The following is a 26,152-nucleotide window of genomic DNA, read 5'->3' as shown; positions in this document are numbered from 1 at the left end:
TTGACGTTCCATTTAATACAGCCTAAGAATAATGTCCTTCTTCATGGTGGTGAGATGCCTGGTCAATAGAAGATCATTCAAGAGCACACCTTTTCTTGCAGCTTCAACCAAGGTTTTAGAATTAATTATACATAAGGACACTACTTATTGCTTCAGTGCTGCAGTGACCCACTCTTTCCCATTCAGGGGATTTCTTCCCTCCACAGAGAGGGATACTTCTTTCACTAATTAGACGCCTTGTAACTAAAAGGCCACTGCCGAGGTAATTGGGGTGATCATTCACATTTTTAATGAGCACTCAGAAACACACCTCTGACACTTCAGTACTAATGGTGATGCATATATTTGTTTGATCGAGACATCTTTAGAAAGATCCTGCTAAGACTTTGCTTAAAAGACTTGCATGACCCAATTGGAGGGAAAACGGTCACTATGGCAATTTCCCTAAAATACGTCTGCTTGTTACAGGATGGGAAAAAGCCCCAATTTCCTGGAGTACCTGCAGCACAATTGTTATTTATGGGTTTTATATATTGGGTAAAACAATTACAAAAAAAGTTTTTACATAATCATGAAAATCATTGCCTTAGTCAATATGTTTCTCAAAAAATCCTGCTTGAAATAAGCTTTCCACTAGTGATGTGCGGATCAATGCTGAGGTATCGATAATGCCACTAACACATCTTTATGCTCGAATATCGATACTCAAATCAAAATATTGACACATTTGTTACTTCAGTTCAGGGGTGCCAAAACTTTTACCATCAAGGGCCGCATACTGAAAAATCAGTGTATGTGGGGCCCAAATTGATATTTGTTTTATTTTTTGAAAATGTTAAAAACAGATATGGTATCAGTTTTTACTGTTGTTTTTCCCTCATGTAAGAAAATAATAAACATAATAATAATAATAAACATAATATTAATAATATTAATAATAATAATAATAATAATAATATTGTGATGACTGCATAACCGAGTGTGTCGGAAATTCTGCCTATGCAAAAATAAAAATGTTCAGCTAGTCTTTAAACAGTGTTTACTATGGTCGTTGTCACTTTTCAAATGAATCCATGAGTTGGTATTATTTTATTTTTTATATAACCAATTAACTAACATTTGATTATATTTTTTGAGCTTAGTAGTCACCTGAAATGGTTTTCACTTCGCAGGTGTGCTTGAAGCTCATCGAGAGAATGCCAAGAGTGTGCAAAGCAGTAATCAGAGCAAAGGGTGGCTATGTTCATCCTCTGCTCAAAAGACCTAACCTTGATCCTGACCTCATGGTAAACTACCGACCGGTGTCCCACCTTCCCTTTATTTCGAAAATCCTCGAAAAAATTGTCGCACAGCAGCTAAATGAACACTTAGTGTCTAACAATCTCTGTGAACCTTTTCAATCCGGTTTCAGGGCAAATCACTCTACGGAGACAGCCCTCGCAAAAATGACTAATGATCTACTGCTAACGATGGATTCTGATGCGTCATCTATGTTGCTGCTTCTTGATCTTAGCGCTGCTTTCCATACCGTCCATCATAATATTTTATTAGAGCGTATCAAAACACGTATTGGTATGTCAGACTTAGCTTTGTCGTGGTTTAACTCTTATCTTACTGACAGGATGCAATGCGTCTCCCATAATAATGTGACCTCGGACTATGTTAAGGTAACGTGCGGAGTTCCTCAGGGTTCGGTTCTTGGCCCTGCACTCTTTGGTATTTACATGCTGCCGCTAGGCGACATCATACGCAAATACGGTGTTAGCTTTCATTGTTATGCTGATGACACCCAACTCTACATGCCCCTAAAGCTGACCAACACGCCGGATTGTAGTCAGCTGGAGGCGTGTCTTAATGAAATTAAACAATGGATGTCCGCTAACTTCTTGCAACTCAACGCCAAGAAAACGGAAATGCTGATTATCGGTCCTGCTAAACACCGACATTTATTTAATAATACCACCTTAACATTTGACAACCAAACAATTACACAAGGCGAATCAGTAAAGAATCTGGGTATTATCTTCCACCCAACTCTCTCCTTTGAGTCACACATTAAGAGTGTTACTAAAACGGCCTTCTTTCATCTCCGTAATATCGCTAAAATTCGTTCTATTTTATCCACTAGCGACGCTGAGATCATTATTCATGCGTTCGTTACGTCTCGTCTCGACTACTGTAACGTATTATTTTCGGGTCTCCCTATGTCTAGCATTAAAAAATTACAGTTGGTACAAAATGCGGCTGCTAGACTTTTGACAAGAACAAGAAAGTTTGATCATATTACGCCTATACTGGCTCACCTGCACTGGCTTCCTGTGCACTTAAGAAGTGACTTTAAGGTTTTACTACTTACGTATAAAATACTACACGGTCTAGCTCCGTCCTATCTTGTCGATTGCATTGTACCATATGTCCCGGCAAGAAATCTGCGTTCAAAGAACTCCGGCTTATTAGTGATTCCCAGAGCCCAAAAAAAGTCTGCGGGCTATAGAGCGTTTTCTATTGGGGCTCCAGTACTATGGAATGCCCTCCCGGTAACAATTAGAGATGCTACCTCAGTAGAAGCATTTAAGTCCCATCTTAAAACTCATTTGTATACTCTAGCCTTTAAATAGCCCCCCTGTTAGACCAGTTGATCTGCCGTTTCTTTTCTTTTCTCCCCTGCTCCCCTTTTCCTTGAGGAGGGGGGGCACAGGTCCGGTGGCCATGGATGAAGTGCTGGCTGTCCAGAGTCGGGACCCGGGGTGGACCGCTCGCCTGTGCATCGGCTGGGAACATCTCTACGCTGCTGACCCGTCTCCGCTCGGGATGGTGTCCTGCTGGCCCCACTATGGACTGGACTCTTACTATTATGTTGGATCCACTATGGACTGGACTCTCACAATATTATGTCAGACCCACTCGACATCCATTGCTTTCGGTCTCCCCTAGAGGGGGGGGGTTACCCACATATGCGGTCCTCTCCAAGGTTTCTCATAGTCATTCACATCGACGTCCCACTGGGGTGAGTTTTTCCTTGCCCGTATGTGGGCTTTGTACCGAGGATGTCGTTGTGGCTTGTGCAGCCCTTTGAGACACTTGTGATTTAGGGCTATATAAATAAAGATTGATTGATTGATTGATGTTGAAGAAACTAGAATATAAAACATGTTTTAAGTTATTTCCCCTTTTGTTGTTAAGTACATAACTCCACATGTGTTCTTTCATAGTTTTGATGCATTCAGTGACAATCTACAATGTAAATAGTCATGAAAATAAAGACAATTAATTGAATGAGGAGAAGGTGTGTTTTGCTTGCACTGTACATACATAAATACATACATATATATATATATATATATATATATATACATATATATATATATATATATATATATATATATATATATATATATATATATATATATATATATATATTAAAACAAAACTTTGTGTTATAGGTGGCAAAGTATATTATTAATTAGTTTAAAATGTTCAGCTTTTTTTCATTGCATTACGATTTTTTGCTGTTTCTTCTAACATTTTTACTGTTGTTTTTGGATCAATATTTTTTATTTCAAAATACACAACTTTTTGAATTTTAGCAGACACTTTAGGTATATTTGCACAAAGAATCGGTATCGGATCGGCATCGCTGATACCATCCTGAATTTTACTTGGTATCGGATCTGAAAGAAAGTCAGTGGTATCGCACATCACTACTTTCTAAACAGCATATAATGTTGAGTGCGATGCACTGGTTCTTCTGGTGGTCATTACAGCTTGACAATGAGGTGGTATTTAAGAGAATGATGTGCATTTTTTTTTTTATTAATCGTGTACGTGTCACGGCTGCACGAGTTTGATGAGGTTTTGTTGCCATAGTCCTAATAGCACAAACACATCTTTGTTGTTCATTGTTGTTGTTTTTACCAGCTGTTGTGTACATTCTTCGCTTTTTTGTTATGGTCACATGACGGCATGGCAACGTCATTGTCAACAAAACAGTGTTTTGCTTGTCCACATGGTAACAGCGACGTTACGATCAAGGTTTTATGTTCCGTCAAATCAAATACCAAACATCCATGAGTGAGATCAAATGGTACTGCTCACATGTATTAACTGTAAATTCTTAACTACTACTTGTTTAAATTATTTCTTATTGCTCTCAAAGTCCTCTTGTGTCCAGGGAAGTATTCCCTAAGTTTGACAACATTAACACGAAAAAACAAAGAAAAGATCTACTTAAGACTTAATCACTACCCTTGATATCGACATCACCATTTCATGGATCGATTTGCCCTCCTCCTACGTATCATTACAATATTGACACACCAACTGTTGTTTTCATATGATCCTAACCCCAGACTCTTATTCATCTACTTATTAATTTTCTATGAACTGTAATCCTTCTGCTGTAACACGGTTCCATCTACACTTCTTCAACTTTACTAAGCCCCTATTTCTTCTGTTGTTGAAAGATAGCTTAGCAGTTAGCTTAGCTATTAGCATGGCTCACTCTCGGTGGGTAACATGTTCAGCATTGTCCTCCAGTGATACTATTAAGTGATAATAGGGCTATTATCTATCTATCTACGTGTTATCAAACGTTCTTACTCTGGAGCCTGTTCTTAAAAAAGCATTGTTTTCGGCCGCCCCGTGGCAATGTGGACTTTAGACTTAGACTTAGACTTAGACTTCCTTTATTGTCATTCAAATTTGAACTTTACAGTACAGATAACAACAACATTTTGTTGCATTAGCTCATTGTAGGATAGGTTGATTGGCAACACTAAATGGTCCCTAGTGTGTGAATGTTGTCTGTCTATCTGTGTTGGCCCTGCGATGAGGTGGCGACTTGTCCAGGGTGTACTCCGCCTTCCGCCCAAATGCAGCTGAGATAGGCTCCAGCACCACCCGCAACCCCAAAAGGGACAAGCGGTAGGAAATGGATGGATGGATGGATAGGGCAGGATTAAAGAGCAAGAAAGTGCAGAGTGTTTACATTTACAAAAGAAGGTGCATATATATAAATAAATAGATTAGTGTACAGATAAATATATTGCACTTTTACATATGTTATATTGTCTTTATAGTCCAGCGAGTTAATCCGTTTTTTGGGGGAATTGAGGGGATTATTTTGATGCGTTCAAGAGTCTTTAGTGTTTTTACATAAACAGGGCTTAAGTTTTGTTGATCGACTCAAAGGAAATTAAATATCCAACTAATTTTCATTTTTTAAACATCTTAAAAAAATAGCAGATTTTCTTAGAATATTCTGAACTTCTGCTTTGATGTCAATGTTGTTTTAAAAAGATGAATGATGGACTCAGCAATTTTATTCTCATACTTCTCAAAGCTGATGGCACCTTGTTGTTTTTTCGAGCAAACAAAAAACAAATTAGTGCCTCTTCTGGTTGCAGCCGAATAGTGCAGTTAGGACTAGGGATGTCCGATAATGGCTTTTTGCCGATATCCGATATTGTCCAACTCTTTAATTATCGATACCGATATCAACCAATATATGCAGTCGTGGAATTAACACATTATTATGCCTAATTTGGACAACCAGGTATGGTGAAGATAAGGTACTTTTTAAAAATAATAATACAATAAAAAATTAAAACATTTTCTTGAATAAAAAAGAAAGTAAAACAATATAAAAACAGTTACATAGAAACTAGTAATTAATGAAAATTAACTGTTAAAGGTTAGTACTATTAGTGGACCAGTCATGTGTGCTTACGGACTGTATCCCTTGCAGACTGTATTGATATATATTGATATATAATGTAGGAACCACAATATTAATAACAGAAAGAAACAACTCTTTTGTGTGAATGAGTGTAAATGGGGGAGGGAGGTTTTTGGGGTTGGTGCACTAATTGTAAGTGTATCTTGTGATTTTTATGTTGATTTAATAAAAAAACAACAAAAAAAACAAAAACGATACCGATAATAAAACAGACAATACCGATAATTTCCGATATTAAATTTTAACGCATTCATCCCTACTTAGGACACAATAAATAAAAAACAGTCAACGCCACCTAGTGGACAGCATTAATTGTAATATCTATTCAAAAAAGTTACCTGGAATGGAACATGTTTTGCTTTAGGCAGCAATGACAAAAGTTTACAGAGTTAATCAGAACCTCACAGGATAATTACAAGATCTATGTTGCCCTTGAAACTATACTTGCCACGTAAGCATCATTCCTTTTTGGTGTCAATTTATCGGTGGGAAGAAGAGAGGCTGGTGGAACGAATGTAGTGGGGGGGGGGAAGGCAGCAAGTGCAGACAGGAAACTAAAGCATTTTATATTCCCAAACTGAAAGTCTCATGAGAAAGGAGCACACTGTGAAACTTCTGTGACTTTTGCAATAACAACTTTCAATGACAATGACAGCAGCACTGAAAACTAAAGAACTATGGATTCTATTAGAGAGAACGCAATAACACAGGTAAGAAAAGGTTGGCTGAGGAGGATGTAGCATTATTTCTGCAACATGAAGCCACTTTAAATGCCGTGCAGAGATTCCACTATATATCACAACATTTTTGTATGGAGCGTGATTAACAAAATATTTTCTTTGTTGTAACCACCAATTATGTATCCAATAGTTCAGCATGAAAGCAATCACAGTCTTGACATGCATCAAGTTCAAGCTTAAAAAAAGGCTAAATTATGTGTTTATTTAACATTTTCCTTTACTATTCAGCCCCACAATCAAGCAAAATAATAATTTAAAAAAAAAAGGCTTTTCGGTTTGCATGCTACTAAGACTTAACGACAGCGAAGCAGTTTTTTTTTTAAATATCTCAATTTTGCGGCGTTGTAGAGTGAAAACACGATTAACGAACCCCTCATTGTACTGAATCCATGGATTCAGTACCCCCCTATGCAACTGGCTGCTTGTCTTCCTCACAGACAGACCCCAATCTGTGAGAGTGGGCAACAACACCTCCAGTGCCATCTCCCTGAGCACCGGCTCCCCCCAGGGCTGCGTCCTGAGTCCGCTGCTGTTCACGTTGATGACTCATGACTGCTGCGCCAGGTCCACTGCTAACCACATTGTGAAGTATGCGGACGACACGACAGTGGTGGGCCTCATCCGTGACAACAATGACATGGACTACAGGGAGGAGGTGAAACATCTGGTTGACTGGTGCAGAACCATCAACCTGGTCCTGAATGTCAACAAGACCAAGGAGATCATCGTTGACTTCAGGAAGCACCAGTCCAGCCACGCTCCACTCTACATCAACGGCACAGCGGTGGAGATGGTAAGCAGCACCAAGTTCCTGGGGTGCAGATAACTGACATTATGACCTGGCCCCTCTTGTAAAAAGAGCTCAGCAGCGCATGCACTTTTTGCGTCGGATGAAAAGAGCACAGCTCCCTCCCCCCATTCTCACCACATTCTACAGAGGCACTATAGAGAGCCTACTGACCAACAGCATCTCTGTCTGGACTGGAGCCTGCAATGCCTCAGACTGGAAGTCTCTCCAGAGAGTGGTGAGGACGGCGGAAAAGATCATCAGGACTCCTCTTCCTCCTATCCAGGAGATCGCAAAAAGCCGCTGCCTGACCAGGGCTCAGAAAATCTGCAAAGACTCCTCCCACACCCACATAGGACTGTTTTCACTGCTGAACTCTAGAAAGAGGTTCCGCAGCTTCCGAAGCAGAACCTCCAGGTTAATTAAATTATCCCTTCAACTCCCCCCCAAAATGGATTAACTCGCTGGAATAAAAAAAGACAATATAACATACATCTATAAACGTGGACGGATGTGAAAAGTGCAATATATTTATCTGTACAGTAATCTATTTATTTATTTATATATATTTATATATATTTATTTATTTTATATAAATATATATTTATATATTATTTATATATATTTATTTATTTATACATGCACTTTATTGCTTTTTTATCCTGCACTACCATGAGCTTATGTAACACAATTTCGTTCTTATCTGTGCTGTAAAGTTCAAATTTGAATGACAATAAAAAGGAAGTCTAAGTCATTGTACAAAGTTTCCCATCTCTGTGCTTATTCAGCCAGTAGAGCAGGCTACTTTGTGTGCTTTTGAAGTGTTTCATAGTCTTTTTTCCAGTTTTGCTCGCTCAATATTAGTTCAAACAAAAGAATCGAACAAGCGAAGTGTGGCTTGAAACATACAAGAAGTATCTACAGCGTTGTTGACACTGCCCTTACACTGCAAAGAAAGATGAATTAAGTTAAGTGGATTGTGTTCCTAATCATTGTAGCGACCAGGTTGTTAAAGTTAAGGAGTTTTGTGATTTAAAACTGAGTGCACCACCGGGCTAGTGTGTTTGTGTGTGTTGTCAAATGAGGAGAATTCCGCTAGTTGCTTTGACTTTGTTAGGATCTATATGCTCTTGATGTTTCCCCCTCTTCCATTCACGTGTATTTTGCTCTTTGGACTGCACAATTGTGTGATTTATGCGGTGCTTTTTTGTGATCTTTCGGATCCGGGGGCGCCATGACCATGTTTGCACAGGCTTCCTGCCACACTGGAGTTGGAGTACATAAAGGTGTTTAAATAGTTTTGTGTTGTTGTTGTTTGTCTAAGCATGTTGCAGTCCTATGTGTACAAAAATGAAACATTTCAGTTGTTTTCTATGTGTTTTACTTTTGTAGCTGTATGTAGAAATGGCGCTGCTGAATTGGCTATGTGCTCTTTCATTGTCTTTTATGTCCTTTTTCTTCTTGAATTTTTCCCGCTTGTTTTCATACCAAGATGGCGCTCTGGATGGCCGCCACAGTACTGCACAGTCTACCAAGTCAAATTGCTTGTGTTAAACACACTTGTCCAATAAAGCTAATTCTGATTCGGAAAAAAAATGTTGATCCATCACTCACTTGTTGTGTTTTTTTGATAGACAGTACTGTTTGGTGCTTTATTTCGCCTTCAAATTGGGGGTTAAATCACCAAAATGATTCCCGAGTGCGGCCACCGCTGCTGCTTACTGCTCCCCTCACCTCCCAGGGGTGGAACAAGGGAATGGGTCAAATGGGGGGGTAATTTCACCAAACCTAGTGTGTGTGTGTGACTATCAGTGATACTTAAAAAAAAAAAAAAGTGTACAAAGCGTAGGGATGTCCGATAATGGCTTTTTGCCGATATCCGATATTGTCCAATTCTTTAATTACCGATACCGATATCATACAACATTTTCTTGAATAAAAAAGAAAGTAAAACAATATAAAACAGTTACATAGAAACTAGTAATTAATGAAAATTTGTAAAATTAACTGTTAAAGGTTAGTACTATTAGTGGAGCAGCAGGTGTGCTTACGGACTGTATCCCTTGCAGACTGTATTGATATATATTGATATATAATGTAGGAACCACAATATTAATAACAGAAAGAAACAACCCTTTTGTGTGAATGAGTGTGAATAGGGGAGGGAGGTTTTTTGGGTCGGTGCACTAATTGCAAGTGTATCTTGTGTTTTTTATGTTGATTTAATAAAAAAAAAAAAAAAAAAAAAAAACCCGATACCGATAATAAAAAAAACGATTCCGATAATTTCTGATATTACATTTTAACGCATATATCGGCCGATAATATCGGACATCTCTATATATATATATATATATATATATATATATATATATATATATATATATTTGTCAAGAATGAAACCTATTATTCTTATTTACATTGCATTCATATTGCTTCAATACAGGACATCAGGAATATATTCACAGCGCTTCACGTTTTCCACATTTTGTTATGTGGATTATGTAAAATTATGTATGTATTATGTAAAATTGCTAGGCCTTTAAAAAAAGTGTTTTGCAGTATTTACAGTAACATTACAGGCTGTTAGCAACGTGCACGGTGTCGTGTTCCCAGCCTTCTTCAAAAAATGGGATCAATTCATTTGTGTCCTCAAAATTCTACAGACAATACCCCGTAATGACAATGTGTTTTTTTTTTAATTCAGCAATTTTATTAAAAAAAAAAAACATAAAAAAATAGCAATTCAGCAAGTACAGAGACATCCTCGATGACAATGCTTCCTATCCAAACTGATGGAGCATGAGAGGTGCTGCAAAGAGGAATGGGCGAAACTACACAAAGATGGATGTGCCATGCTAGTAGCATCTGTCCATTCATTTTCTACCGCTTGTCCCTTTTGGGGTTGCGGGGGATGCTGGAGCCTATCTCAGCTGCATTCGGGCGGAAGGCGGGGTACATCCTGGACAAGTCGTCACCTCATCACAGGGCCAACACAGATAGGCAGACAACATTCACACACTAGGGACCATTTAGTGTTGCCAATCAACCTGCATCGTATTTAAAAATAATTGAGGCTGTAATTGCTGCCAAGGGTGCATGAACAAAGTGAATAGGCTTTTTTATTTATTTATTTTTAGTACATTTTCTAAATGTTTTTCAAAATACCTTTTAACATTGTTATCATGAGGTCTTGTTTGTAGAATTTTGAGGACAACAATTAATGTATTCCATTTTGGAATAGGGCTGTAACATAAGAAAATGTGAAAAAAAGTGAAGCCCTTTGAATATGTTCTGGATGCACTCTATTCTATTTTACAAATGTTTCTATTATTTTTAGACTGTATATAATACAGAATGTTTAAATGGCACTGCAAAAACACAACCATCTGTACGAACAAACACCGAATCACAAACGTTTTATATCACATTTGTGTCTGACTATTATTCTATTAACTGCTTAACATCTATTCAATTATGCATGGACTTTCACAGGTGATTTGGGCTTTTTCATTCCCGCCACAGTGCCGGTTGGAGCCATATTTTACTGATATTGGTCAGACCTGCAGTATATTTCCCCGGAGGGTTCAAATGCAATTTTATGTGTGAGTTAGTTGTAGAGATGGCTGTTGAGAGAAGAGAAAAAACACAACAACACTCTTACACGGCTTAGATGTGTGAAGAGAAACAAGTGCACAAAGCAACACAAACAAACAGTGCATGGGGGCTTGTCGGCAACCCTGTGATGTATTATTCAAAGTCTGTTGCTTTTGTGATTCATTTGCTGAAGTTCAGAGGGAAAAGCTCAACTGGCTGACACCCAATGAAGCATCGTGCACAGGAAAAGACGTTCCAATAGCCTGAAGAATGCGATCTCTTTACAAATAGCGTTGTCATCTGTCGGTATTACCTGCTTCACCTGACAGACACACAAAGCTCCGCCGCGTCATTCTATATACTTCAAAGGCAGCCCACACCACTGATATCCCTTTGCGTGGTGCTCATGTGCCACATACAGTATGTAAGCCCTCATGAGGAAACATACGCGTGCTCAACAACACACATGGCAACATTGAAGTAGTGCTGTCCCGATACCAATATTTTGGTACCGGTAAAGGTACCAAAATTATTTCAATCATTTTTGGTACTTTTCTAAATAAAAGGGGACCACAAAAAATGGCATTATTGGCTTTATTTTAACAAAAAATCTTAGGGTACATTAAACATATGTTTCTTATTGCAAGTTTGTCCTTAAATAAAATAGTGAACAAAAGTTAAAGTACCGCATTTTTCGGACTATAAGTCGCAGTTTTTTTCATAGTTTGGCCGGGCTCCAGTGCGACTTATATATGTTTTTTTCCTTTTTTATTATGCATTTTTGGCAGGAGCGACTTATACTCCGGTGCGACTTATACTCCGAAAAATACGGTACCAATGATTGTCACACACACACTAGGTGTGGCAAAATTATTCTCTGCATTTGACCCATCACCCTTGATCACCCCCTGGGAGGTGAGGGGAGCAGTGAGCGCCCGGCAATCATTTTTGGTGATTTAACCCCCAATTCCAACCCTTGATGCTGAGTGCCAAGCAGAGAGGTAATGAGTCCCATTTTTATAGAATTTGGTATGACTCGGCCGGGGTTTGAACTCACAACCTACCGATCTCAGGGCGGACACTCTAACCACTTGACAACATGTCTTTTAGTAGTAAGTAAGCAAACAAATTTCTTCTAATTTAGCTGCTGACATATGCAGTAACATATTGTGTCATGTATTATTCTATTATTTTGTTAAAATTATTAAGCACAAGTGGTAGAAAATGAATTATTAATCTACTTGTTCATTTACTGTTAATATCTGCTTACTTTCTCTTTTAACATGTTCAATCTACACTTCTGTTAAAATGTAATAATCACTTATTTTTCTGTTGTTTGATACTTTACATTAGTTTTGGATGATTCCACACATTTGGGTATCAATTGGATACCAAGTCGTTACAGGATCATACATTGGTCATATTAATAATAATGATAATGAATTAGATTTATATAGCGCTTTTCTAGACACTCAAAGCGCTTCACAGAGAAGTGAGAACCCATAATTCATTCACACCTGATGGTGGTAAGCTACTTTCATAGCCACAGCTGCCCTGGGGTAGACTGACGGAAGCGAGGCTGCCAGTTTGCGCCTACGGCCCCTCCAACCACCACCTATCATTCATCATTCATTCACCAGTGTGAGCGGCATTGGGGGTAGGGGCAGCGATTTGGATGTCAAGAGGCAGGGAGCGAACCTGCAACCCTGAGGTTTCTGGCACGGCCGCTATACCCACTACGCCATGCCACCCCCATATTCAAAGTCCTAATGTGTCCAGGGACATATTTCCTGAGTTTATAAACATAAAATCCATTTTTTTTTAAACGAAAGCAGATGTATTGATGCCAAACAATATCTACGTAATCATAGTAGTATAAACTAGATATGCTACTGTACTTGGTATCATTACAGTGGATGTCAGGTGTAGATCCACCCATGGCGTTTGTTTACATGTTGACGTCGGTGAGCTACGGTGTGTAGTGAAGCATGTTTAGCTATTCCTCGTCCTGCAGGGATGATACTTGTAAGAAACGTGCTTTATTTGTCGTCATGGAGGCGAGGATTAGTGATTTAGAAGTAGCTAAAACACTGCCGACTGCGGCTGGTCTTTAGCCGCTAGCTCGCTAGCCATGTCTTAAAGCACCTCTTTCGGTGGGCTTTTCAGTGTTATAACTTCACCTTTATTGTTAGTTTTTCAGCCAAAATGCGTCCATTCTCACTTTTTTTTTTGTCTACACACTGTGTCTGTTTGAAAGTACTCCGTGATTGTGCGCTGCCGAACATGCTCCTCTGCTCTGCTCGTAAAACCAGCAATGACACGACAGGGGCGCGGGGGGGTGGAGGACCGGTACTTTTCAGAGGCGGTATAGTACCGAATATGATTCATTAGTATCGCGGTACTATACTAATACCGGTATACCGTACAACCCTATATTGAAGCCTAACAAACTTGAATATCCTGTCCCCCTCAACATCTGCATGTGTCAAGCACCTTGTCTCCCGCTTATGTTCCCCGTTTCTTTGAATTGAGCTTTCCTTTCAAAAATGCATTAGTCTCTCGGATCTACCGCTGTGCTTCCACCATGCAGTAGTATAATGGAGACACAATAAATTGTTTGTATTTAACAGATTGGTAGGTCATGAGTTCAAAACCGAGTCATAACAAAGACTATAAAAATGGGAGCCATTACCTCCCTGCTTGGCACTCAGCATCAAGGCTTGGAATTGGTGGTTAAATCACCAAAAATTCTTCCACCGCTGCTGCTCACTGCTCCCCTCACCTCCCAGGGGGTGATCAAGGGTGATGGGTCAAATGCAGAGAATAATTACGCCACACCTAGTGTGTGTGTGACAATCATTGGTACTTTAACTTTTTAACTTTAAATGTTGCATCTTTTGCATCTACCGCCTTTTGTTGCCCTTTGTACTTCTTGTTAATGAAGTTATGCTAAATGTGCAACAAGAGTTGTACGGTATACCGGTATTAGTATAGTATCGCGGTACTAATGAATCAAAAACGATACTATGGTCTGTTTGAAAAGTACCAGTTCCCGGCCCGGGCATGACGGCGTGTCGTCACATCGTGACATTGCTGGTTTTACGAGCAGAGGAGCATGTTCGGCAGCGCACAATCACGGAGTACTTTCAAACAGACACAGTATGTAGACAGAAAAGGGAGAACGGACGCATTTTGGCCTAAAAACTAATGATAAAGGTGAAGGAAGACATGTTAGCATTTTCTTTGCCTTTTTAAATAAAAACATATGCATTATAGGAAACGGTGTGATGTCGTATTAACCACGCCCCTAACCCCGCCTCCACCACCACAGGTATCTTGGCGATCTGAAGGAGACCCTGACCGTGATATAAAATATTCATACTGTTACATCGCTAAACACAGCACTTCCTTATTATGCTCCAATCAGAGCAGACACATCCAAAAACCACCAAAAACCGAGTATCAACGCGGGTTTGTCAGTTTTTGGTAGGGATGATGTTCGAAACCGGTTCTCCCGGTTATTCGTTAAGAAAAGAACTGATTCCATGGACTCAAATCCCTTTTTGAGAACAAGTTCCCGTTATCAAGGCCATCAAGTTGGTGTTTTATTCGAATACCTGGGAACGAATCCCGTCCCACAGGAAATGCCCCGTGGGACATCACGGGAAATGACGTAGCTCAGTCATTAGTCGGCAGATACAGAAAGCAGCAAAAATAATGAACCGGAAAAAAACGCCTCAAGGCATGGCTTCATTTTACAAAAAAATACGACGAGGAAACGGTAATATGCAATTATTGCCAGGCTTCGCTCTCATGTAAGGGGAGCAGTACACCAAACGTGTTAAAACATGTTCAGGCCGCACATAACCTGAACGTTCGAGAACCGTGTGGTGTCTTCGACACGTGGAGAAGCAGCGACAGAGATGACGAAGCACGCCCCTCTTCCTGTGCTTCAACCTGCAGCCCCAATTCCAGTGATAGTGGCGGTGAGTAACTAACGTTAACTGTTGCCGTTTAATTTCCATATTTGCTCACTTGTGGCCTTTAGGCTAAAATAAGGTTACCTCTTATGTCAACTAGGACTGCAGTAATGTTAGCTAGACTAACGTTACCTAAGCATAGTCAGTGGCTAACAGTAACGTTAACGTTAGCCTTTTTGTATGTGTCTGATAACGTTAACGGTATCTTGTAGCCTACACCACTCCAGTGTTTGCAGGTCTGTCTAATAAACTAGTGCTTTCTTTCTTTCTTTAGTTTATTTGGTACATGAACACACTTACAGTATAATACATCACAGTTTCATATCATTTCACTTGACATCATGTCCGAAAAGGAGTAGGAAGAAGTAAAGCTTATTTAATCCTACCCCTTTCCCACTTCAGAGCGTTTACAAATATATGCATCATTTACTGACCTTTTTTATGATAACATAACATCTGTGAATTAGTATATACAACCGTTTTGTAATATGTAATTAATTAATTCAGTCATTATTAATATACTGAGATGAAGAATATCTTATTTTCAATAAGGTTGTATTTCTCATAATTCTTCTTTGTACTTTGTAAGCACTAATAAACTGAACAACCTCTTAAAGTGGATCATATCAGTACAATGTTTAACTTCATTACTTAATCCAGTCCATCATTTAAATCCACATACTAATGCTAAAGACTTAAAAACAGACACCCTAGTCTTCACATTTAGCTAATTTCCCCCCTAATTCTATGGTGTGTCTGTCCCTCATTTTCCCTCCAGGACAAGGACGTGCAGTCATTCCTGGAGAAGGCCACACTAATGGACCCCAGAAGGTTTAGATACAGACTGGAGGAGGATGTCGTCAAACCTATCTGTGTCCAAGCTAGTTCCACGCCAAGTGAACGTGTTTTTCCACCGTCGGCGACACAATTAGCGAAGAGCGGGTCAGACTTGATCCTGAAAAAGCAGACATGCTAATTTTTTGGAAGAAGAATTATTGATTGATGACTGTGGTGTTCTTAGTGTCATAGTGTGTGTCGTTAGTGTGTTCCAATAGCAGCAGAAGTGCTCTTTTTGGAGAGCTATATTATTTTCAGTTTTGTGCCCAGGGACTGGTTTTCTTTAACACTATATTATTATTTATACACCTATAGTGATCACAGAGACAGGTTGTTTTTGTGCTACTGTATATATTTGTTTTTCCTGAAAAATACCACTTAATATACTTTGGGTAACAACAGTCAATATATATTTTTTAATTTTAATTTTTTTCTTATAAAATAAAAGTGAGCTTTTGTTAAACCAAATATTGTGTGTTTTTTTCCATATACAACAACCTATCTGGATTCGATAAGAGAATCGATAAGGAATTGGTTCGATTAGAGGATTCGATAATGGGCTCCAACTCGATAATTTCTTATCAAACATCATCCCTAGTTTTTGGTACTTTATGTTCCGTTTTGTTGCTGGTTTTGACGCAATTATTATGACAATTTGTTCAATCTCCTATTTTCCATGTGTTACTCAGTTCTTCATCATTTTGTTTACATTGTTTAAGTGTTTAATTTACTAATCCGTTCAACCTGAATGTCATAAAAAAAATCCAAAAAATCAAACGCATTGCATTAATCATGTGTATACCTAGGTTAATTTATCTTGACTGTGCCTTAACCGTGGATGGTTCTATTAAAGGCGGCACGGGTGGTTCTCCGGCTAGTGATCAGGTCAATGCTTGCTGGCAAATTTCACTACAGATTGAACTTTAAATACAATTGTAACAGGTTTTTTGCAAATAAATGACCCACATTCAATTAAGACATTTTAAAAATGTTCCTGTATGACATTCAGACAATAGAATTGCACTTGTGTTCAAGTCTCTTTTTACCTGTGATTAATCATGATAAATCCAAATTCAGAATTTGATGATTAATCTGATTCAACAAATGTATAATTTGACAACACTCGAAAAATTACAAAGACATTGTTTTATTGACAAAAACTTGTTTCCCTTTTTCATGTACACGTGAGGCCGCCGTTTAAGCACCGGCATCGTTTCAAAACTACCAATTTGGTACTGGTCTAGGTTAAAACGTAAACAATACCCATACCTAGTCTTCTGCTGACTAACCAAAACCCACTCAATTTGTGAACGACTTCCACATTCGGTTGATACCTAATCAAGCTAAATTTCCCAGTTAATGTTTGTCTCAGTCGTCATATGGTCAATTATAGAAACTGTTACAATTAGCTGTATCTGGTAGTGAATCGGTTATTTGGGTTGATTGTTTGTTTCTTGTTAATTAAGGTGAAACACATTTACAATTGAACAAATCCCATTCAATTAATATGGGTATTTGGCAGTTTAGGGCTGCTGGCGCATGTTTAATTATTTGTAAAAAAGCTCTATTTGCAATCTGGTGAGCGATCCAAGGTGTAGACTGCCTTTCAAATCCAACAGCAGCTGTGATAGACAACAGCTTCCTGTTACACTGAATAGGATAAGTGTGATATGATGGGTTACACTAGGGGTGCCCAAATTTGGAAAGATATCATTTATTTTTATTCATCAAGTACTCTGACTTACTGCACATGATGGGCTTAGAACAGGCCTGGGCAATTATTTTGACTCGGGGGGGCCAAATTTAGAGAAAAAATGTGTCTGGGGGCCAGTATATCTATTTTTAGGGACACTAATACAAAACCTCACAATGATGTCTGATTGAATGCGAAAGACGTTATGACAGACCGTCTTAAAAATGGTATGTAAGTTTAAATTTTTTTACTGGATGAGACACCCAGAATGTAAATGAAAATAAAGAATGTGGGATTTACAATATTAACTATGAACGATAAATCACGGAATATTGACAACATATGAATGTCACACCACCTTTCGATCGACATATTTTACAATCCAGCGAAACGCAACAAAAATGCAACAAACTCAGCGAAATATGAACACATAGGGTAAAAAATAAACCCACCTACAATCTGATATAGCTGACATACCACTAGGCTTTAGAACTTCGATGTAAAAAAAGTCTCTGACACTTGCATTTAAGGGTGGCCGCTCTGGAAACCGTCTGTGGAAACGTTCCCCACCCACACTGCTTGGTGCCTCGTCTGAGCTGCTGTGATTTAGATTACCATAGTAACTAATTAGATTACCATAGTTACTAGTACATCATGCAAAAAAGGGCGTAACTTTAAATAGTTCAAGACCTACGGTCATTTAAAAACATCACTGCACATCATAATGGCAGCTACAGTTTCAATCTTAAAGATCTAAAAAAAATATTTGGGAATGTCCGGTGGGCCAGATTGAAAAGCTTAACAGGCCGCATACGGGTCTTAATTTGCCCAGGTCCGGTTCCGAAGAACAACAAGAATGTTGAACCGACTGACGTTTAATTGTGATGGATTTGAGTGAACTGTCTGTGTCATATTTTACAATTACTGTAGTGAGTTTGTGTGTGCCTGTGGTAGTATTACTATATCCATCCACATAACCCCCCCCCCCCCATAAAGTATATATTAAATAAAAATACAACAAAAGGTTGACATATGTAATGTGGCTATTCTTCAACAGAAACATTAATAATAATCCTTATATATTTTGTGTTTCTCCTACTTTTGACTGCATCTGCTATTAGGCATGAACTGTTGTTTATTTCCATCAACTGATATATAATTCCCAGCATTGCTTGTAGAGGTGGGTCAAATAATCGATTTTTAGATGCATTGCAATTTGGACATGGACAATTATAAAATTGATTAGTAAATGTCAATAATCGATAATCCATCCATCCATTTACTACCGCTTGTCCCGTTCGGGGTCGATAATCGATTAATTTATTGTATATTTGGTTGACTGCAGCGGACCACCACACCAAGAGATCTGACCAGCTCCTTCATTATAGGGCACAGATGTTCAAGTTTTGCACACATTTCCATGAATTCAATAAATATGATGGGAATTTCTTATTACAAATGCACTTTCTTTAAAAGTTGCAAGTGATAAACGCCTATTTAGTGACACGGAAATAAATGTACAACTGCATCAATATACATTAACTACAGATGCATCAATAATCGATTTTTAATCAAATCGTAGCTCCTGAATCATAATCATAATCGAATCGTCAGGTGACCAAAGATTTGCACCTCTAAATGCTAGCATTAACGAAATATGTTCATATTGATAACGATGTGACCATAAATGACAATTAAATCTACAAACATTTACAACAATAAACAAACTGCTGCTGTGGAAATATCAAAGGGGAACGGCACTTTTTTGGAATTTCGCCTATTAATTTAATCGTTCACAATCTATATGAATGTATGTACGGATGTATTTTTATTTTTCTAATGCGTTCTAACTCGTAAATAAATGTAAATAAAAGTCTGCTTATAAAGGAGTCAATGTGAGGTTCTCTATTCCGGCCATAAATCCCTTTATGAAAAGATTCAAAAAGCGCCAGCAATACTCTATTTACATTTCGCGACTTGAATATTAACCAAGTATTAGCGATTCCCAGAGCCCCAAAAAAGTCTTCGGGCCATAGAGCGTTTTCTATTCGGGCTCCAGTACTCTGGAATGCCCTACCGGTAACAGATAGAGATGCTACCTCAGTAGAAGCATTTAAGTCCCATCTTAAAACTCATTTGTATAATTTAAATAGACCCCCCTTTTAGACCAGTTGATCTGCCGTCTCTTTCCTCAATAAGCTTGTGCTGGCTGTATTGACATTATGACTGCTTTCACGCATCGGAGCTCGAAAGTTTATTCTCGATCATAAATAATGCCTATTACCTGGATAGTAGAAGGATGACGACATAAACTGACAAGTTGGTACACTTTGGCGTCCAATTTAGACCCAGAAATGGCATGAAAGACACAAAAATTGTATTTGGTTTCAACCCCCCCTTTTTTTCTGGAGGATTACTACACATTTAGATTAACATTCTAGCAGTCGGCATCCTAATGACAGCAGTTACCATTGGCTCCATTGTAAGCAGACTTTTAATCGCATTGATTTACTATTCATGCGTGCTTCTCTTACATAAGGATTGTTAATGATAAGCCAAAATGACCCCCAAAAAGTGCAGTTCCCCTTAAATAAATTGTCTCGACTTGGCTTTCTGTGTGTCAGGTGCCCAGTGTATTTACCTGAATCCATGGCCATCTGTCATTCTCAGCTGCAGTCCACGCATTGACCAGACCTTTTCTGTTGAGGCGTGCGAAGTACGGGTACCACTTCTGCAAGCCAAACAGAGCCCGGTGGGTGGAGGAGGCTGTTATCTGCTGGTTGGAGATTATGCCGCCTTCCATGCCCAGTGGTCCAGAGCATTCTGAGCAAAAGACGCAGAGGAGCATGCTGTCATGTTCCAGCTCTTAAAAATACAATATGTGCAACTGCATGAAAAACAAATGTTGATCTTGGAAACACACCAGACAATCCACCCAATTTGCGAACACACATGCGTGGTGAAGCATTTCTCCCATTTTTTCCTGTATGCTCAATTTGCACCTTCAACTCATGGCTGGTGTTTGAGAGATTGTCAGGTCACAACTGCGAGCCTTACATCTTTACAAAGTTCATTTCAGAGCACATTTATAGCAATGAAGGTAAATATCAAAGTAGCCGGAAATAAGGTACGAGGTACGCAGAATCCAATATTTTGTCAACAGCCTCTGAATATCAACATAAACTTGCAGTTGGATTTGCAGTACTGTACATCTTTTTTTGACGAGCAAATGTCCACAACCACCGAGAACTGGTCTGCAGCAAACTTTTGGGTCACAACCCACCAATTGACAATTACATAAATTTCACATAGGGTTACAGATAAAAATAGCAAGTCCATTACCATCCTAGGCGATGGAAAATCGATTAATTTTCCACTTAAGTTGACAATAGTATGGACTTTCAGGTACTATTTCTACTACCTGTGCTGCCAGGGTTCTACGTGTGCCCAGTTAATACAGCTGCATGATTAGTTGACATTGAATTAGCATCGATAGTGCGAGAAAAAACTGCATGAGGCGGCATTTCAGTGACAGCCACAGGCCTCGGATTTTAACTTTTTAAGGCCAAGGCAAGTGTTGCCTTAAATGAAGGAGGGCTCATATTTTAGGGCACCAAGGCATGCATGCATGCATATTTATATATATATATATATATATATATATATATATATATATATATATATATATACCTACCTACCTATCTATCTATCTATATATATATATATATATATATATAGCCCTGCGATGAGGTGGCGACTTGTCCAGGGTGTACCCCGCCTTCCGCCTGATTGTAGCTGAGATAGGCTCCAGCGCCCACCGCAACCCCAAAGGGAATAAGCGGTAGAAAATGGATGGATGGATGGATATATATATATATATATATATAAATAAACCGTTTTTTATTCATTATTAATAACAATTTGTCAGCTTGTTGTCAATACATGATGCCTATATTTTTACATTTTGATAGAAGGAGGTATTTTTCGAATTACTTATTTATGTTTTTAAGTTATGTACATTTATATGTACATGTCGATGCTGTATCGGTACAGATCCATTAAGAGTTTGAGAAGAAATATGTCGTATGGAAATTAACTATACACAATAAAGCATTAACAAAATGATGTGTCACATGAATGGTTTGAAGTAATACCTTTGTGACATGGAAAAAAAACAAGAAATGTAAAAAACACATGGCATTTACTTTTTGATATTAATATAAAACTCAAAGCAGTTTGGCTAATGAAGATGAAGTCTAATAAACAAGCCTTGTTCTTCTCCAACAACGCCTCCTTGTAGTTCAGTGCAACAGTTTGATCAACAAAAATAAAGAGTGGCACCTCTCACAATCGAATACACAATTTTCACAGCCAGCGTTCAATTCGATGGGATAACAAAACATTTGACCTAGTATTGATTTTATTTGAACACTGATACAGTTTGCATTTAAATAAAGGACGCATGAACATCCCAGTCAACAAAGTAAAGACTTTATAAACAACTGCATGTTTCCTCACGTTATTAACTCTCAGTCACAGCAGCTGATGGACGCTGTATTGAGAAAATAAAAGCAACATCAAATCGTTTTCTCCTTCGCTGTATAGCTTTAGTGTGGGGATAAGTGTGTCTGTCTCCAATATTGTCCACACCTGTCTCCATCTAAACACAGCAGTGCAGTCTTAAACGCACGCCGGGAAGCGAGGGAAAATTACGTTAAACCAAGCGATTGGCTCCGTTTACTCCAAGGGGAAATCTCCGGAGCAAAGTCTGTGTAGTTAGCCCGCCACACTAGTGCGCATGCGCCAGACTTTGTGTTGCCTAAAATGCATTAATAAATGATGGTTTAAGGAAACAGCAAGTTTGTGTGTGCCGCAGTGGAGGCAGCTAGTTTGCTATAAACAAATGCCACTAAATCCTTGGAAAGTGTTTTAATGGTGACTTGGCCAGGGCTGATAAATCAATCAATCAATCAAATAAATAAAAATGAAGACAAAATACATCAATAATTTGCTAATTCCATGTGTGTTTGTTTTCTTAGTCTCCCGTTTCAAACAGGGAGAAAGAGGTATCACTCTCTGCATTGCTCTCAGCACCTGAACAGTAGAAGTAACTTGTCAGTAATCCCCAATTTTTGTCTCGGTGGGCGGAGAGCAAGACCGCTTGCTTACACACACAGGAAGCAAGGAAAGACAGCCTCGCACTTCGCCACTCACTAGTGAGCGGTTCCGCAAAGTAACATAAATGGGGAGGAAAGAATATGATTACAAAATCAAATGTCTCTTTAAGCCTCGACCCGGATAGGCAATATGAGCCCATCAGCACGGACAAACGAGAGGGAATGCTGTGAATCACGTGAAGGCAACACAAAAAAAAGACAACATAGTGGGACAAAAATGCCCTTTGCGATGTTCAATATTTATTGACGTACAATTTTTGCCTACAGAAATGAGAGTTCATTTTATTTTATTTTTGTTTGTTTAATTATTTATTAAGGATCCATCCATCCATCCATTTTTTACCGCTTATTCCCTTTTGGGGTCGCGGGGGGCGCTGGAGCCTATCTCAGCTACAATCGGGCGGAAGGCCGGGTACACCCTGGACAAGTCGCCACCTCATCGCAGGGCCAACACAGATAGACAGACAACATTCACACACTAGGGCCAATTTAGTGTTGCCAATTAACCTATCCCCAGGTGCATGTCTTTGGAAGTGGGAGGAAGCCGGAGTACCCGGAGGGAACCCACGCAGTCACGGGGAGAACATGCAAACTGCACACAGAAAGATCCCGAGCCCGGGATTGAACCCAAGACTACTCAGGACCTTCGTATTGTGAGGCAGATGCACTAACTCCTCTTCCACCGATACAATGTAAAAAAAAAAAAAAGTAAAAACAAAGTAACAGAAATGAGAAATAAAATTGTATATCCTTTTAAATGGTTACTAGCATTATGATGATATATTATGAAACATTATAAACACTGTATTGATTTTATCGGTTATTCCTTCATTTTAGGAGCATAAAGTAGACAACAGTTTTGAGTCTGTTGGTATGTACAAAGCCAAATATTTAAAATGCAGCAGAATATAGTAGGTTACTGCATATTGTTTGAATATATGCCACCTTGAGACAAGAATACGTTGATTGACAGTCTTAAAGTCACATGTCTCCCTTCACTCGTTATGTATGCAGTTTTATGCATTCACACTATCCAATATAAATATTGCAAATCCTATTGCAATCCACATTTTGGAGAGAAAAATCGCAATTAGTTTTTTCTTTAAAATTGCGCAGGCCTACCAGTCAATATCCAATACCCACTGATAGTCACTCAATAGCTATGTGCACATGGACACATTTAATCAGATTACAAGACTAACTGGAATAAAAGTGTTTCATAGAAGAACACCATTCGCTATATTCTGACCCATTTACACACATTCGGATCAAAATTTAATTCTTATCGAGACATGTTGTTTATGTCGAAAGTCATTCGGATCGTAGCACATGAAAACACATCTTCTGAAATTTGAGTTAGAACTATCCTTACTTCCCATGTCTTTGATGTCAGCTATACTTTGGTGGTGGAGGGGGACTAAATTTAACAGTCTCGGAATGAAGTGATTGTCTTGCTGCCGTCTCCCATGTACACAGACGTAGCGTTATATGTTGTTTAGTTTGTTGCTTTAAAACGAGACTAGCAAAAACAAAAGTATGGTCTGGAGTGTCATGTGTTGATGTAACAATAAAATAAGGGATCCAGTTGTTGTCTTAACGAGCTGTTTTATTCACAACATCAAAGCTACCACAAGTACTAACTGCTAGCCTCAAACACATACACAGAATGTGTACCATGAAGACGTGCTGCAGCCCGTACATAAATGGCACAGAATAGATCCATTTCAAAAAGAGAGGTAAAACAAAAGTAGTGAACGGATATAAAAAATTATAAACAAATACCGTGACGTCGTCGGACAAGCAGAAATGCACAAATCCATGGTTTTTTTTTACAGTGTAAGTCACTACAGTGAGCAAACTCGTTGAAAAGCTGGCGCCATAGCACAAATAATAACATGCCTTTCTGTTCATGTTAGGTTCTGCGCATGTCAAAGTATTCCCATTTAAGGTGTGATGCGTGAAAATGCACCCTATAATCAGATCTATTTTTTCAGGGTCCATGTACAATGGACCCTAATGTGTGAATGTGTGTGTCTGAATGGGTGAATGTGGAAATAGTGTCAAAGCGCTTTGAGTTCCTTAAAAAAAAAGGTAGAAAAGCGCTATACAAGTACAACCCATTTACCATTTACACAGTAACACTCTAATCCGAATAATGATCAGATTACATACAGCTAAAAGCCAGTAAATTTTAGAATATTTTGAAAAACTTGATTTATTTCAGTAATTGCATTCAAAAGGTGTAACTTGTACATTATATTTATTCATTGCACACAGACTGATGCATTCAAATGTTTATTTCATTTAATTTTGATGATTTGAAGTGGCAACAAATGAAAATCCAAAATTCCGTGTGTCACAAAATTAGAATATTACTTAAGGCTAATACAAAAAAGGGATTTTTAGAAATGTTGGCCAACTGAAAAGTATGAAAATGAAAAATATGAGCATGTACAATACTCAATACTTGGTTGGAGCTCCTTTTGCCTCAATTACTGCGTTAATGCGGCGTGGCATGGAGTCGATGAGTTTCTGGCACTGCTCAGGTGTTATGAGAGCCCAGGTTGCTCTGATAGTGGCCTTCAACTCTTCTGCGTTTTTGGGTCTGGCATTCTGCATCTTCCTTTTCACAATACCCCACAGATTTTCTATGGGGCCAAGGTCAGGGGAGTTGGCGGGCCAATTTAGAACAGAAATACCATGGTCCGTAAACCAGGCACGGGTAGATTTTGCGCTGTGTGCAGGCGCCAAGTCCTGTTGGAACTTGAAATCTCCATCTCCATAGAGCAGGTCAGCAGCAGGAAGCATGAAGTGCTCTAAAACTTGCTGGTAGACGGCTGCGTTGACCCTGGATCTCAGGAAACAGAGTGGACCGACACCAGCAGATGACATGGCACCCCAAACCATCACCCAACCATGCAAATTTTGCATTTCCTTTGGAAATCGAGGTCCCAGAGTCTGGAGGAAGACAGGAGAGGCACAGGATCCACGTTGCCTGAAGTCTAGTGTAAAGTTTCCACCATCAGTGATGGTTTGGGGTGCCATGTCATCTGCTGGTGTCGGTCCACTCTGTTTCCTGAGATCCAGGGTCAACGCAGCCGTCTACCAGCAAGTTTTAGAGCACTTCATGCTTCCTGCTGCTGACCTGCTCTATGGAGATGGAGATTTCAAGTTCCAACAGGACTTGGCGCCTGCACACAGCGCAAAATCTACCCGTGCCTGGTTTAGGGACCATGGTATTTCTGTTCTAAATTGGCCCGCCAACTCCCCTGACCTTAGCCCCATAGAAAATCTGTGGGGTATTGTGAAAAGGAAGATGCAGAATGCCAGACCCAAAAACGCAGAAGAGTTGAAGGCCACTATCAGAGCAACCTGGGCTCTCATAACACCTGAGCAGTGCCAGAAACTCATCGACTCCATGCCACGCCGCATTAACGCAGTAATTGAGGCAAAAGGAGCTCCAACCAAGTATTGAGTATTGTACATGCTCATATTTTTCATTTTCATACTTTTCAGTTGGCCAACATTTCTAAAAATCCCTTTTTTGTATTAGCCTTAAGTAATATTCAAATTTTGTGACACACGGAATTTTGGATTTTCATTT

The 26,152-nt window shown here is 39.0% G+C and overlaps 1 protein-coding gene across 3 annotated transcripts in view; it reads right to left on the bottom strand.

The window, feature by feature from the left end:
- edil3a (EGF-like repeats and discoidin I-like domains 3a) overlaps positions 1 to 26,152 on the bottom strand; it is a 315,932-nt gene that overhangs the window by 105,548 nt on the left and 184,232 nt on the right. For all 3 annotated transcript variants that reach the window (XM_061986658.2, XM_061986659.2, XM_061986660.2), the window contains one exon: positions 20,013 to 20,194. In XM_061986658.2, coding sequence (XP_061842642.1) covers positions 20,013 to 20,194 — 182 coding nt within the window. The remainder of the gene's footprint in view (positions 1 to 20,012; positions 20,195 to 26,152) is intronic.

The sequence above is a fragment of the Nerophis lumbriciformis genome, linkage group LG12 (assembly GCF_033978685.3).
Source record: "Nerophis lumbriciformis linkage group LG12, RoL_Nlum_v2.1, whole genome shotgun sequence".
NCBI classification, from domain to species: Eukaryota; Metazoa; Chordata; class Actinopteri; order Syngnathiformes; family Syngnathidae; genus Nerophis; species Nerophis lumbriciformis.
The sequence above is the reverse complement of the archived record's forward strand: the minus strand, read 5'-3'. Positions and strand labels throughout refer to the sequence as shown.